The sequence below is a fragment of the Dendrobates tinctorius genome, unplaced genomic scaffold (genome assembly GCF_039654945.1).
Source record: "Dendrobates tinctorius isolate UK_male_01 unplaced genomic scaffold, ASM3965494v1 ptg000143l, whole genome shotgun sequence".
In the NCBI taxonomy this organism is placed as follows: domain Eukaryota; kingdom Metazoa; phylum Chordata; class Amphibia; order Anura; family Dendrobatidae; genus Dendrobates; species Dendrobates tinctorius.
Window position 1 is genome coordinate 5760060 of NW_027361810.1, and position 15258 is coordinate 5775317.

Consider the following 15258-nt stretch of genomic DNA (forward strand, 5'->3'; position numbering starts at 1 on the left):
GCCCCTGCGTACACCATGTTAAAGATAGGGAAACGTGACGCATATGGATTGCTGGAGATGAAACGCTGCGCCGTAGGCTGTGTGCACACGTTGCGGATTCTGCTGCGGATCTGCAGCGTTTCAGGCTCTGCATGTCCGCAGCAGACTAGGTGCGTTGCACAGTACCATTGTTTTCAATGGTAAACTGAAAAACGCTGTGCACATGCTGCAGATTTTTCCACGCGGATTTGCTGCGGGTTCACAATTCTTTGTACGGAATCCGCAGCAGTTTCCCACCTTCTCCATTGTAGAGGTGTGAAACAGCAGGTCTTTTGACCTGTGGATTTACCTGCAGATTTTTCCAAATGCACGCGGAAAAATCCGCAGCACCTACAACTACTGTGCACATAGCCTTAGGGTGCACACAAAAAAATGGATCCCATGTGAATAGTGACGACTTTGTGGGTACATGTAAGGCCATGTGCACACGCTTGCGGATTCACCTGTGTATTTTTTCGCGCGGATTTGCAGGTAAAACCGCAGGTAAAGTGACCTGCTGTTTTCCTGCGGATTTGCCTGCGGTTTGACACCTGGACAATGGAACAGGTGCCAAACTGCTGCGGAATCCGCAGAAAGAATTTAAAACCACAGCAAAAACCGTGTGGGAAAAATCCGCAGCGTGGGCACAGCGGTTTTGAAATCCCATTGGCTAACATTGTATTGTACCATGTCTGCGGAACTGCTGCGCAGGGCTGTGGAGTCGGAGTTAGTTTTGGTTGGAGTCGGTAGAAATGTACCGACTCCGACTCCAGCTTTAAAAAAAATGTATTAATATTTCATAATTGAACTTTCATATGAATTTTATAAATGTTACTCAAATATATATGTTCTATCAAACTATGAACAACAGTGATAAGCAGTTCTGCTGGAGATAGAGACATTTCTTACTTCTTGTGTGTCACTGTTCTCCACTGCCCTTATCTAATCTTATACTTGGTTAACCTCATGCTGCCCCAACCCCCCTACTTACAATGTATGAAACTGAAAGTGAAAATGTGTTGCAAATTCTTAGTAGTAAAGCTCCTCCTCTAGACTAGATCATACTAGGTGTGCGTCTTCCAAGCATCTCACAGCTGCCTGCTACTCAGAAGAGGAAGACTGTAAGAAGTATTATCCTTTCAACAAACTTTGCATCAGTTAACTGTGAGTACATGAGGAATAATAACAGTATTACTGACCACTATATCAGTTGTACGACCTGGCAATAATTTTGTACAATTGTTTTTAGGAAAAACAATTGTCATTTGGATTGTGAATGCAGAATTAAAAACCTGAGAATGTCAAAGAAGCATCACATTAAATCAGCTGTATTTGAACATTTCACCATCACTCAAGATAGAAAAAATTATGTCTGTCAGTGTATGACAAATGATCCAGACGAAAACAAATGCTGTGAAGCCAAGATGAGTGCATATTCAGGCAAAGATAAAAATGCTCCTACCAGAGCTTCTAATCTAAAGAGACATTTACAGCGCTTTCATCCAGAAGTACTGAAAGCAGTGGATGAGAAAGACTGCATCCAAACCAGTGAACCAGTGTCCAGCTCTTCCAGCCAAACAAAGGAGCAGAGAACTTTGCAGCCATCAGTTGCAAGATATTTTGTCAGTGACAAAGTTACTGTGACAATGACAGTAGATACATTTAAAAAACAGATCATAGAGCTTGTTGTAAAGGATAGTGTGCCTATTTCATTATTTTCACAACCAGCTTTTATGTGTCTGAATGGGGAAATGGCCCGCAAGCTTGGTGTTTCTCTGGAGAGAGAGAGTATTAGAAAATTAGTAATAGAAGAAGCTTTTAAACAAAAGGAAGAACTTAAAAAAACTCTCAAGGGACGCTTTCTGTTTCTTAAAATGGATGCCTGCACACGTCACAGAGTGAACTATTTTGCCATCAATGTCCGATTTGTTTGTGACAAAAATGAAATAGTTACCAAGACATTGGCAGTAAAAGACACCAAAGCTCATCACACCAGTGAGTTTCTCCAGGTCTTGGTGGAAAAGGTTCTGCAAGACTATGAACTTAAAAAAGAGCAAGTTCTTTCTGTCGTAACTGACAATGCTTCAAATATGATAAGTACTATTAAGCTAATGAATGAGAGTAATGATGGTGACCAGCAGCTAGAAGAACATTCTGGGTCCACAGACACAGAAATGTTTGAAATAGAGGAACACAGTATTGTAACTGAGGAGCAAACTGAAGTTTCTTCAGATGAACAGCAACATGATAGTTTAGATGATCTTGTTGAAACTGTGTCGATATGTTCTTTCATTCATCACATGCGCTGTGTTGTACATACGCTACAGCTGGCTATAAGAGACAGTCTGCAAGAAGGACATGCTGCTGCACTGATTGGCAAGGTGAGAAAATTGGCTACTGTTGCAAGAACCCCTAAAGTTGACTCAATTTTGAAGAGACGTGCTGGAAAAGGGGCAATTATTGATCAAGCCACACGATGGGGCAGTACTTACTTAATGATTCAGCGCTTGGTTGAACTGAAAACCTTTCTTGTAGACATGGCTAACCCTCAACTGACGCTAAATGAAAGTCAGTGGAATCAGGTGACTGAGCTGGAAAAATTGCTAGAGCACCCATTTACAGTGACTAAAAAATTACAAGCAGAGGACTTAGCTCCAGGTATTTTCTTAAAGGAGTGGAAGAACCTGATGTTTCGCCTGTCCCAAAGAGGAGGGTTAATTGCAAGTGGCATTGCTACATCAATGAAACAGAGAGAGGAGCTACTATTACAAAATAACATTCATTTGGCAGCTGTTTATGTAGACCCAATGCATCGGATTCTTCTACATGATCAACAGCTAAGTAAAGGAAAAGAAGCTCTGTTTGAAATAGCAGTAAGGATGAAAGGGTTGCAGAACAGTCAGGAGGAACAAGAAGAATTTGGTCGTCCTGCCACATCTTCACCCTCATCATCAACTGATGAAGAATTTAATTTCGAAAAATATTTGGATCACAAGGACCGTGCAAAGCGTTCCCGCATAGAAGAAGAGTCATCCCCATCAAGGAACACAGCCAGTACATTTCAGCAGAATTTTTCATGTGCACTAAAAGAAATTGAGAAATTTGACCGTTCATCAAAAATAACAGTGCAACAAGCGATTCCTCTGTATCCTGACATTGTCAGAGATGTTGCCCGAGTGGTTACTGCTTTGCCACCAACACAAGTTAGTGTAGAGAGGTTGTTCTCTGCTCTCAAAATAATTAGATCAGATTTGAGGGCATCCGTGAAGGAGGATCTGACAGAGGCAATACTTTTTCTGAGGACAAATTTATGATTTCTTCTTATTAACTGCATAAAAGTGTTTATTGCATATTTACTTACAGTTTAGAAAAGTTTATAAAAGTCATTTGCTATATTCTAATTGTATTCTAATAAATGTAGTTTTTGCTCTAAGTGGTCTGATTACTTATATGATGGTGAGAAACTGAATAAGCACGATGTTTAATATTTTACAACAGTAAATTTGTTGTTATGAATTGGCCATTTATGAAGGAGTCGGAGTCTGAGTCGGAGCCTGATAAAATCCAGGAGTCGGAGTCGCAACTGTGGCTTACCGACTCCACAGCCCTGTTTCTGCGGATCCACAGAGCCAAAAACGCTGCGGATCCGCAGCAGAATCCGCAGCGTGTGCGCATAGCCTAAGTCTGTGACTCTTGGATAGAACATGTAGCCTTATACTCATGAAAAATGTGCTATAATTCTGAAATGTGTCTTCTGTGTGACCCAAGAAGACTTCACCCTCATTGCCCATAAATAGCAGGTGCAGATCTGTCCCTTCCTCTGCTTCGTTATCCTCTCAATGAGCAGACCCCTAGCATTCACTATACCCCCTCCTCCACTCCCCAGTGAAAGTCGCCCAGCTGCCCCGAGATCCTAAAACTCCAGGTCACCTCCCGGGGGCACATCTTAGTCCGTGATGGTCACATTCTTCTGTGGTGGAAATTAATGTTAATTTCCGAAGCCACATTCGTCACTTTCTATAGATAGCGCAGCCCTCACATAGCAGACGCGCAGGATGTCGTTCCGTAAAGGGGAACTCTCACTTCTTGCTAATATCTTTATAGGGATCGTCAGGTTTTGTCTTTCTGCAGAGAACAATTACGCAGTTCGGTATGGAGCAAACTTACAGCCATATTTGTAAACAAGATGATCTTTTTTTCAGAGGCTGCTTAGGTGATAATTGTCTGATCCAGGGGCGGACATCACATTGGAGCAACCGCAGATCGGGGCGCCCCACCGTCTCCAAAGCAGATGGAATTGTGCATTCTGATGAGCTATTGCGCTGATATACTGTTCTAGCACAGGGGCCCTTCTCAGTCTGTGTCCGCCGGTGGTCTGATGATATGGGGTCTTTGAGACCCTCACCGGTCAGGACTGAATGAAGTAGCACGGCCATGTGTGGACACTACCGCACCATCCATGCAGCGTCGTCTTTGCCCATCTCCATTGCTCCTATGGACAATTAATGGAGCTGCGGTGCTCAAGTACAGGAGGAGAGGGGACCCTGCCCGCGAGGGCTCATGGTCTACAGGGGATGGGTCAGGAAACACAAGGAGAGGGTAGAGCTGGTCGTGCAGCGGTTCAGTAGACTGAGCATCACTGCAGGTTACAGGTCTGTCGGAACAGGTGGGTCTTCTGGTTCTTTTTGAAGGTTTCCATGGTAGGCGAGAGTCTGATGTGTTGGGGTAGAGAGTTCCAGAGTAGGGGGGAAGCACGGGAGAAGTCTTGTATGCGGTTGTGGGAAGAAGAGATGAGAGGGGAGTAGAGAAGGAGATCTTGAGAGGATCGAAGGTTGCGTGCAGGAAAGTACCGGGAGACCATGGCACACATGTATGGAGGAGACCGGTTGTGGATGGCTTTGTATGTCATGGTTAGGGTTTTGAACCGGAGCTTCTGGACAATAGGAAGCCAGTGAAGGGCTTGGCAGAGAGGAGAGGCTGGGGAATAATGGAGAGACAGGTGGATTAGTCGGGCAGCAGAGTTTAGACTAGATTGGAGGGGTGGCACCAAGCATGCGGGACTGGGGAAAGTGAGCAGCCATTGACGTTGATGGATAGGTCTGGTGGAGTGAGATGGGGGAAAGATGATGAATTCTGTTTTGTCCATGTTCAGTTTTAGGTTTCTTTTACACTTACCATTTTTTTTTTTTTTGCGGGCCGTATCGCCGCAACTTTCACGGTCTACCACAATAACGGACCGCAAAAAACTTGCGGATCGTCGTTTTTCAGGTTTTCCTATACTGTGGAAGAAGTATTGGGAGACAAAAACGGTATTCCGCAAAACCGGAAGCGACCGTGGGCCCCATTGATTTTCAATGAGGGCCGTGTCCAAGCCTGCTTGATCTTTTCACGGCCGCAAATACGGCCATACGGCACACGGCGCTCCGACTAATTTTTTCGTGACGATTTTGCGGCCCCATAGAAATCTATTGGGGCCGTAAAAACGCCAGCAAAACATGGTTAGTGTAAAAGAAGCCTTAGAAAGCGAGCCGAAAGGAAAGATGAAATAGCGGACAGACGTTGTGGGATTTTGGTTAGGCGTTGTCGGGTCCAGATAGATCTGCGTGTCATCAGCATAGATGGATTATTGTCATGCAGGGAGAACACAAGGCTTCTTCCTCCTGTCACATTAATGTCCGTCTTTCTGGGAAAACCCTCCAAACCCCAGAAACCAATCGTCAGGCCGCCGGTGCAGCAGCCGAGGCTCCGCGTCTGCAGAAGGTGCAGACCTGCACATGTTACAGACATCCGGCTTTGCTGGTAATGTCATTTCTCATTAACATTCATTATTCTGTTTATTTACCTTTCTGAATCCATATTTGTTTTTTTGTTTTTTTTATTTTCTGCTCATCAGATATTCGACTTTTGTCTCCCCTTATGGGAAGCGCTGATCATGGGGCCTGGAAACTACAGAGCCGAACTGTAGCATTCTCTCATTGTATTTTCCATTACTCCTATGACGCATCATTTCCAGCTCCCATCTCATCAGTCACATGTGGAGAAAAGAAAGCCAAGGAGGTGGAGCCAGATGTGAGCAGGTGCCAAGGAGAGAACAGCGATGGAACTTTACAGTAGCAGAATCCTAAACCTCCGGCACTGAGGAATGGGCTTTATTTCAGGAGAACGTGCCACATATTTATTTCTATGTTTTGCTTGTTTTTCCTTGGTGTAAATGCCCCTGCCCTCCTGAATCCAGCCATTGTTTTTCTTTTGTTTCTGTGCCCCTCGATTATGGCCTCCTTTTCTCTGTATAGAAATCTTGTCCTCTTACCAAGGAAGTGTGGTCCTCGAGATGACACCCACAGAAGAGGTCATGACCACACCCACTTGGATAACAAGACTAGATTTAGGCATTGTGGGTGATATTTGCACTTGCTCATCTGATCGATGGAGAACGATTGACAAAACAACCACAGGCTTGTGATGTAGGGTTTTAACGTGCGCAGTGATCACATACGGTAACTTCTTAAAGGGAACCTGTCGACATGAAAATGGCGCCCTGTCTGCTGGCCCCGTGTTCTAGAGCAGGAGGAGCTGAACAGATTGATATTTAGTTTTGCGATAAAAGATTCAATATGACGTATGGTTTCATCATTTGATCTTCTGCCTCTTCTAGGATTGAGTCCAGTGGGCGGAGCCATCGGTGACTGACAGCCTTCTATGTATAAGGTAGCTGTCAGTCACTGATGGGACCAAAAGGCCCAGAAAGAGCAGAGGATTCAATGATGAAAACACAAGTTATACCCCTCTAATTCATAGGTGCACACAGTATTGTAAAGACTACATTAATACCAAGTGAGGAGACTTGATTTTACCTGTTGCACCAGATACATGTCAAATTAAGAGAAGGGGGAAATTTATAATACAAAAACCCAAAACACTAAGTCCCTATTTCACGCTCCCTGCCTAACCACACACAAAATGTACAATATTCATACGTCAACTGGCCGTCACATCCTCAAGGTTGAATTAATTTCCTGCGGGATAAAGCATCTATAATAAACTGTTTATTACGTAGGATCAGTCTGCCCAGAGTTGGGCCTCGGAGCCTCCCGTGCCTCTGACTTATACTTGGGCTTCGTCCGTCTGGGGGCCGACTCCATCAGAAGCCATACTGGCAGTAGTCATCGCTTCTGTATATCGTCACATTGTGATTGGTCCAAGCTCTCGGAGACGAACCAGCGCAGAAACGACTGCAACCCTCAATCTGTGCAGCGCCTTAATCTTTTTCAGAGGTTTCCCTGAGTCTCTGCAATATCTATTCCATATTTTTTTTTCCTGTTTAAAGGGGATCTGCAACTTAGTTTGAGAGCAGCATAATGTAGAGACAGAGACCCTGATTCCAGCAATGTATCACTGGGCTGCTTGTTGTAGTTTTGTTAGAATCCCGGTATTATCAGCAGATGATTACTAGACCTGCTGCCATGTAGTCCTCCATATTCATGCGTTATGTTTAACCCCACCTCTGACTGCTTTCTGTGTACACTGTGCATAGGCAGAAAGCTGCCAATCACCGGTGTGGGCGGCGTTATGCACAGCTCTGCTAAATCTACAGCAGAGAAAACAGTGACTTTATCAGAATGACAGCAAGCATCCCAGTAAGTAACTCATCGCTGGAAGCAGGGTCTCTGCCCCTAAATCATGCTGCTTTCAGATGGGGGAGCAAAAACCTGGTGACAGATTTCCAATTAAAGGAGTATTTTATTTTTAGCAGATATTGGTAAGTGTAGATAATTATATTGCTTTTATTTGTTGTAAGGATCCATCCCCAAGGACTGGATCACATTCACTTTTCCATCATAGCGAAGTTTAAAGAGTTAACTGCCAAACTGACGGGATAAGAGGATCCGCAGCGTTCACACGGTGTAACTATGATGGAACCTAACCTTAATGCATCCAATCTATCAACCGATTAATTTGGCTTTTTCTGGCAGGAAACAGAGGAGCCCACTTATGTGCAGTCAGGGTGGGCTCGGGCCGGGTTATCGTGGCAAGTTAGTCCAGTCGTGCTCCCGCCTCGTCAGTTTCATCAGAGATTGGGGTCTGGATATGAAAGTTGTTAGATCGGCGTCTGTGTCTAGAAGATATCGCTGATGCATAGTCACATATAAGAAGATCACCGCGTCAGGCTGAGGGGTGAAGCACACGGCCGGTCATGGCGGAGTTATCGTATACTGCCCATTGAACTCTATAGGGTCCACATGTGCCTCTGATGGCATCCAGTGTGATGCAGAAAGTGGATTAATTCTCTCAGATCATACAGAATCCATTAGAAAAGTCATCCCATTTCCCGTTAGAGCTTTATTTCTGGGGTCCAGCATACCCCGGCATTACATTGCCAAACGTCAGCACCGCTGTGATGGATCAGTACCTTGGACTGCACAATTCTCCCTGCTTGGAGGTCTTAGTGGCCCCTTTACCCCTTGGGGCCCCAAGTTGCACCAAGGATATGTCTGTCCTTGGTCCGCACACACCGTAAAGGAGCCCCCCGGTTCTACACCCATGTACACCTGCAATTTCGACCTCCACCTTTTATATAAATCTTTTTACAGTTGTCGTTACTATTCCTTTAATTCATGTCTCATACTCCGGTCACATCCAGAGCTGCATCTAAAATACTGCTGGCTGCCCTTGTTTGTCATGTTAACTGTCTTTATGTCCACTCTAACAATGCACTCGACCCCGATGACTGGAATCCTGCAAAACTGAGAATGCAGCTCTGGAGGTGACTGGAGCAGGTGGAAAATCCAAAGATCAGAATTAGTTAAAGGGGTTGTCCACTACCGGGCTGCAGCGGATCCCTGACTTCCTCTTCATGTTTGATTTCTCCAAAGGTGGAGACAGTGATGTCAGCGCTGATTGGGCGCCGGTGTCGCAACAAATCCACAGGAGCCATGGGAGAACGAGTGCCGACACTGCGGGAACGGCGCCGACGCGGGAGGATAGGCTTTACTACGTTATCAAGGCCAAGCGTGGGGAATGAGAAAGAGTTGTCCAAGTAATGGACGACTTCTTAAGGCTATGTACCCACGTATGCAGAAAAAAACTGACTCCTTCCCAGGAAAAACGTGCGAACTTACAGGAGCATCCTCCTGCTCATAGAATATAGTTAGAAATGCGGATTTTTCCGCAAAGTTAAAGAGCATGCCGCGTTTTTTTTACCACGATGCGTTTTTTTCACGGTAAAAAACGCATCAATCTGCACAAAAATTGCGGAATTCATTTAAAACAATGGGATGCTTCTTGCAAGCGTTTTTTAAACGTTTTTGCCGGTAAAAACGCTTAAACGCGAAAAAAACCGCTGACGTGGGTACACAGCCTTAAAGTACATGCGAGGTTACATTATATTTGAATAATAAGGAAAAAAGTTTGAAAAATTATAAATTCCAACATGTAACGTGATTGGTACGTTGTAGAAACTATTACTACATTGATCGCAGTGAACTGTATTTTCCGGGGTTACTTTGCCCACGGGCAGCGGTTTTGCACTCAGTTAGGTCCTTACTTGCTTTTACTGATGATTTTTTTTTTTTCTTAAGGTCGATCACTGGTCCGCAGCACAAGTAATGGATGACTAACATAGCGAGGGCTTACAGACGCTTCCAACCATGCAGGGCGAGGTCATTCCCAATGATGCTGGGATAGAGGAGACTGCCCCAAAACCAAATAAGAGCGCCCCAAACAGTCCGTTACGGGACACTCTGCGGAGAGCCGCGGCTGCGGTGTCCTTCGAGGGAGTGACAGGAGAAGCAACTATAGAAAGGAAGAAGAAAAAGAAGAAGGATCCTCGTCCAGAATCGATAATTGTGTATCGCTCAGACAATGAAAAGGTCCTGGAGGACGAGACGGCAAATCAGGAAACTGGAGAGAGAAGTACAGAGGAAGGATCGAGATTTCTGGGGACTCCGCTGAGTGATGGTAAGAAATATATACCAAGATAAAGAAGTGACATAGATTCTAATCCTAATAAGAATAACAATTGTATCTGACATCTGTAATAATCACATCCCCCCACTGTAAACCAGACTATAGTTACTATACCCTATGTACAAGAATATAACTACTATAATACTACCCCCATGTACAAGAATATAACTACTATAATACTGCCCCTATGTACAATAATATAACTACTATAATACTACCCCCATGTACAAGAATATAACTACTATAATACTGCCCCCTATGTACAAGAATATAACTACTATAATACTGCCCCTATATACAAGAATATAACTACTATAATACTGCCCCCTATGTACAAGAATATAACTACTATAATACTGCCCCTATGTACAATAATATAACTACTATAATACTGCCCCTATGTATAAGAATATAACTACTATAATACTGCCCCTATGTACAATAATATAACTACTATAATACTGCCCCTATGTACAAGAATATAACTACTATAATACTGCCCCTATATACAAGAATATAACTACTATAATACTGCTCCTATGTACAAGAATATAACTACTATAATACTGCCCCTATGTACAAGAATATAACTACTATAATACTGCCCCTATGTACAAGAATATAACTACTATAATACTGCCCTCTATGTAGAAGAATATAACTACTATAATACTGCCCTCTATGTAGAAGAATATAACTACTATAATACTACCCCCATGTACAAGAATATAACTACTATAATACTGCCCCTATGTACAAGAATATAACTACTATAATACTGCTCCTATGTACAAGAATATAACTACTATAATACTGACCCCTATGTACAAGAATATTACTACTATAATACTGCTCCCTATATACAAGAATATAATTACTATAATCAGTGGCAGATTAAGTGGCCTATGGGCCCGGGGCTGTTCATAAAACCTGGGCCCCTGTACCCCCCTTCCCAGGAAAACATTTTCTGTCCACATTTTGTGGCTCTTCTCACAAAAACACTGCATATGCTGATATTTAGGGGCGGTGAATGGCCTGCTCGGATGCGGGGTCTGGAAAGGAATAAAATGGCCGCGCTTGGGAGGGGGTACCGGCCTGGTCGGCTACTAGTTAGGGATGTTAATGATTAATCACACAGTCACCTGCCTCCATGCTCTGCCAGGTCTGCCTCTCCCCAGCCTCCCTGGCTGCTCCCTCCAATTTGGAGGCAGCCGCATAAATTGCATAATGCATTGGATTGGAGCGGAGGGAGCAGCCAGGGAGGGAGGCTGGGGAGAGGCAGAGCATCCTCCAGTCCTCCCAAATGGTGACGCCGACGGTGAGTGTGTCAGTGACCCACCTGCCCTGCGCTAGCCGCTGCCAAAATCTCCTGGGCTGAGCGAGTCCTCCTCACTGTGCACTGCCAGTCGGCGCCGCCGCCTCCACGCTTCTCAGTCCCGGCCGGGCCGCCCACAGCACACAGAGAGAGGAGGAACTTCTGCTCTGCCTCCTGCCGTGCTGCACCGCCCCCACACACGTGCTGCCTGGGACTGCCCGCCGCCCCCCTTCCAAGTTCCTACGCCACTGGGCGGCAGCGGGCGGATGAGCGGCTCACACAGTGACAGACTGACAGATCATATGCGATGCCGACCGACCGATTGGCCCCTGCCCTGGGCCCCCTAAAAACCTTGGGCCCGGGGCGACCGCCCCATCCGCCCCTATTAAGATCCGCCATTGACTATAATACTGGCCCCTATGTACAAGAATATAACTACTATAATACTGCCCCTATATACAAGAATATAACTACTATAATACTGCCCCTATGTACAAGAATATAACTACTATAACACTGCTCCTATATACAAGAATATAACTACTATAATACTGGCCCCTATGTACAAGAATATAACTACTATAATACTGCCCCTATGTACAAGAATATAACTACTAGAATACTGCCCCTATGTACCAGAATATAACTACTATAATACTGCCCCTATGTACAAGAATATAACTACTATAATACTGCCCCTATGTACAAGAATATAACTACTATAATACTGCCCCTATGTACAAGAATATAACTACTATAATACTGCTCCTATATACAAGAATATAACTACTATAATACTGCCCCTATGTACACTTCCGTCTAGTGTATGCGTTTGCCTAATATTACTGCAATAATGGGAGTGTAACGCGGTTGTTGTGTCTGACAGGCGGGTGGAATATGCCTCCAGACAGTCGCTATGTCACTTTAACTGGAACAATCACGCGTGGAAAGAAGAAGGGGCAGATGGTGGATATCCACGTCACGTTAACTGAAAAGGAACTTCAAGAACTCACGCGATCCAAGGAGCCTTTACAAGACGAGCCAGTGGAAGGGAAGAAGACTTGTTCTGTGGGCCCGGACCGGGGGCCGCATGTTCTCCTGTGGAGTGTTCTCTGCCTGCCGGTCGTGTTTGTTCTTTCGTTCGTGCTTTCCTTTTATTACGGGACCATTACTTGGTACAACATTTTCTTGGTCTACAATGAAGAGAGGACTTTCTGGCACAAGATCACCTTCTGCCCCTTCCTCATCATCTTTTACCCCATCATCATCGTGGTGGTGTCTTCATCACTGGCCACCTACACGGCGGTGACTCAGATCTCGTGGTTGTTTGCTGAATGGTGGCACGCGGTGAAGGACATGGAGAAGGGCTTCTGTGGGTGGCTTTGTAGCAAGCTCGGTCTAGAAGACTGTTCTCCGTACAGTATTGTGGAATTACTGGACTCGGACAATATATCGGGTAGTTTGTCTGTGAAGGGCTCTACGCTGGGTGTGGAGACCTCGGCCGTGTGACTTCTAGAAGATTCTTTCTTGCCCTCTATTTACTTTAGGAATGCTGATGTATGGAGAGTCCTGTGCCATATGGTTAATGCTGGTGATTAGTGAACCTGTGCCACTGCCTATTGCATGTTGGGATTGCGACCTAAGATAAGTTCATTCTTAAACGGGACCCATCACCCGGACCCCTTGCCTTAGTATCAGGGCATTTGTTGGATGTCCTACAGAAGTCAGTCTAGTGAGCAAATTTGCACCTCCCCAATGATCCCTCAATATGACAGTTATGCATGTATATGTGGTAAGCTCCACCCACTGGACCCTGAGCACTTCCTGTTTCTGCAGGGAAGTGTCACATGATCCCTTTCGTCTGCTCAATGAGAAGGCTGATAGAGCCGAACTGCAAAAAATGTGGGCTGCTTTGTGGGTACAGTTGTGCCCTATCTAAGGTGACCGGTTCCCTTTAAACAAACTGACGTCCAATTTTCTCTTTTTTTTTTTGGGATTGTACACATTGAATCACTGCATGAAAGCAGCAATCACACTTTACATCACTGCGCAGGGGGTCACGCCTTTCATCACTTCGCAGCAGGATTACACCTTCCATCGCTGCATGGACTGCGCAGCGGGGTCACACCTTCCATCGCTGCATGGACTGCACAGCGGGGTCACACCTTCCATCGCTGCATGGACTGCACAGCGGGGTCACACCTTCCATCGCTGCATGGACTGCGCAGCGGGGTCACACCTTCCATCGCTGCACCAACTGCGCAGCGGGGTCACACCTTCCATCGCTGCACGGACTGGGGTCACACCTTCCATCGCTGCACGGACTGCACAGCGGGGTCACACCTTCCATCGCTGCACGGACTGCACAGCGGGGTCACACCTTCCATCGCTGCATGGACTGCGCAGCGGGGTCACACCTTCCATCGCTGCATGGACTGCGCAGCGGGGTCACACCTTCCATCGCTGCATGGACTGCGCAGCGGGGTCACACCTTCCATTGCTGCATGGACTGCGCAGCGGGGTCACACCTTCCATCGCTGCATGGACTGCGCAGCGGGGTCACACCTTCCATCGCTGCATGGACTGCGCAGCGGGGTCACACCTTCCATCGCTGCATGGACTGCGCAGCGGGGTCACACCTTCCATCGCTGCATGGACTGTGCAGCAGGGTCACACCTTCCATCGCTGCATGGACTGCGCAGCGGGGTCACACCTTCCATCGCTGCATGGACCTCGCAGCGGGGTCACACCTTCCATCGCTGCATGGACTGTGCAGCAGGGTCACACCTTCCATCGCTGCATGGACTGCACAGCGGGGTCACACCTTCCATAGCTGCACTGATTACGCAGCTGGATTACATCTTCCATCACTGCTCAGCGGGAAATCCCTCTTATAGCCGCTCCGACTATGCAGAATTATGCTCCAGTGTCTCCTAATTCTGCATCAGATTGTGAGTAGCGCTAATGATGGACCACCGACAGGTGCTTCCCGGGACGCACGGCCGAGCACGTGGCCCTCGGAGTCTCCTGGCTATGAGATGTCGTTGGCACCGCTCGCCTCCCAGAGTGGAAGCGAGCAGCCCCGGGGGAAGCGACCATAAACTACGATCCCTGTATGTTTATTTCCCTTTTCGGAGTTATTTATCTGCTACAATGAAAAGTTTTCATATTGATTTATTTTTCCTTACACGTGAAACCATTTTACTTATTTATGTCACTCTCTATTAGTGATTAATGTCGGCCACTACTTTAAAACACATTCTAAATAGGACCAAGGCGTTGGCAAAAATAAAATCAGTCCTCGCCTACCAGACTGGGGCCGCTCCTCCTTACTGTGGGACCCCCGCCGGTCCCATGGCTGCAGCGGTGCATCATGTGACCCCTGCAGCCAATCAGTAGCCGCTGACCGGCACCAGCTGTGAACCTTCCATTCGAGCTAGAAGAGGGATCAGGAGTGCTGATTGGTAGCAGAGGCCACATGACGCCCCCTCCTAGAAGAAGCAGATTCCGGGAGATCAGCGGGCTAGACAATGCAGAGTACAGTGGAGCACGGTCAGTCGGTGAGTATTGTTTTGTTTTTTTTCCCCTCTTGTTCCCGTCCACCTCGGCTCACTTAACATGTGTTTTAAAGTAGCAGACAACCCCTCTAATGCTCTGCCACAGAATGAAGTGTGACTCTAGTGCTGCTAGTCTGCATTGCCCCTGAAATAAAATAAGAAACTTCTCAATAAACCTAAATCCTTGACTCGTCGCTTCTTGTAAGTTGTGGCCGGTTCTGTGGAGCCATTTCTTGTATTTTGGCTGGGACCCTCAGTCTGTTGCAGCCCCCAGTAGGTGGCCACCCATCGCTTCTGCTCTCCCACGTCACTTACGTTACCCGTAGATCTGATGGCTTATCTACCTAACCTGTACGATGAAAACCTCTGCAGCTTCCTAGTATTCATCCTTTGTGCTGATTG

The 15258-nt window shown here is 46.1% G+C and overlaps 1 protein-coding gene across 2 annotated transcripts in view; it reads left to right on the forward strand.

Moving 5' to 3' along the window:
- Positions 1 to 15037, forward strand: part of TMEM169 (transmembrane protein 169) — a 23087-nt gene extending 8050 nt beyond the window's left edge. For both annotated transcript variants that reach the window (XM_073545343.1, XM_073545344.1), the window contains exons 2-3: positions 9597 to 9975; positions 12186 to 15037. In XM_073545343.1, the coding sequence (XP_073401444.1) occupies positions 9666 to 9975; positions 12186 to 12808 (933 nt within the window). In that variant the 5' untranslated portion in view covers positions 9597 to 9665 and the 3' untranslated portion in view covers positions 12809 to 15037. The remainder of the gene's footprint in view (positions 1 to 9596; positions 9976 to 12185) is intronic.
- The last annotated feature ends 221 nt before the right edge of the window (positions 15038 to 15258 follow it).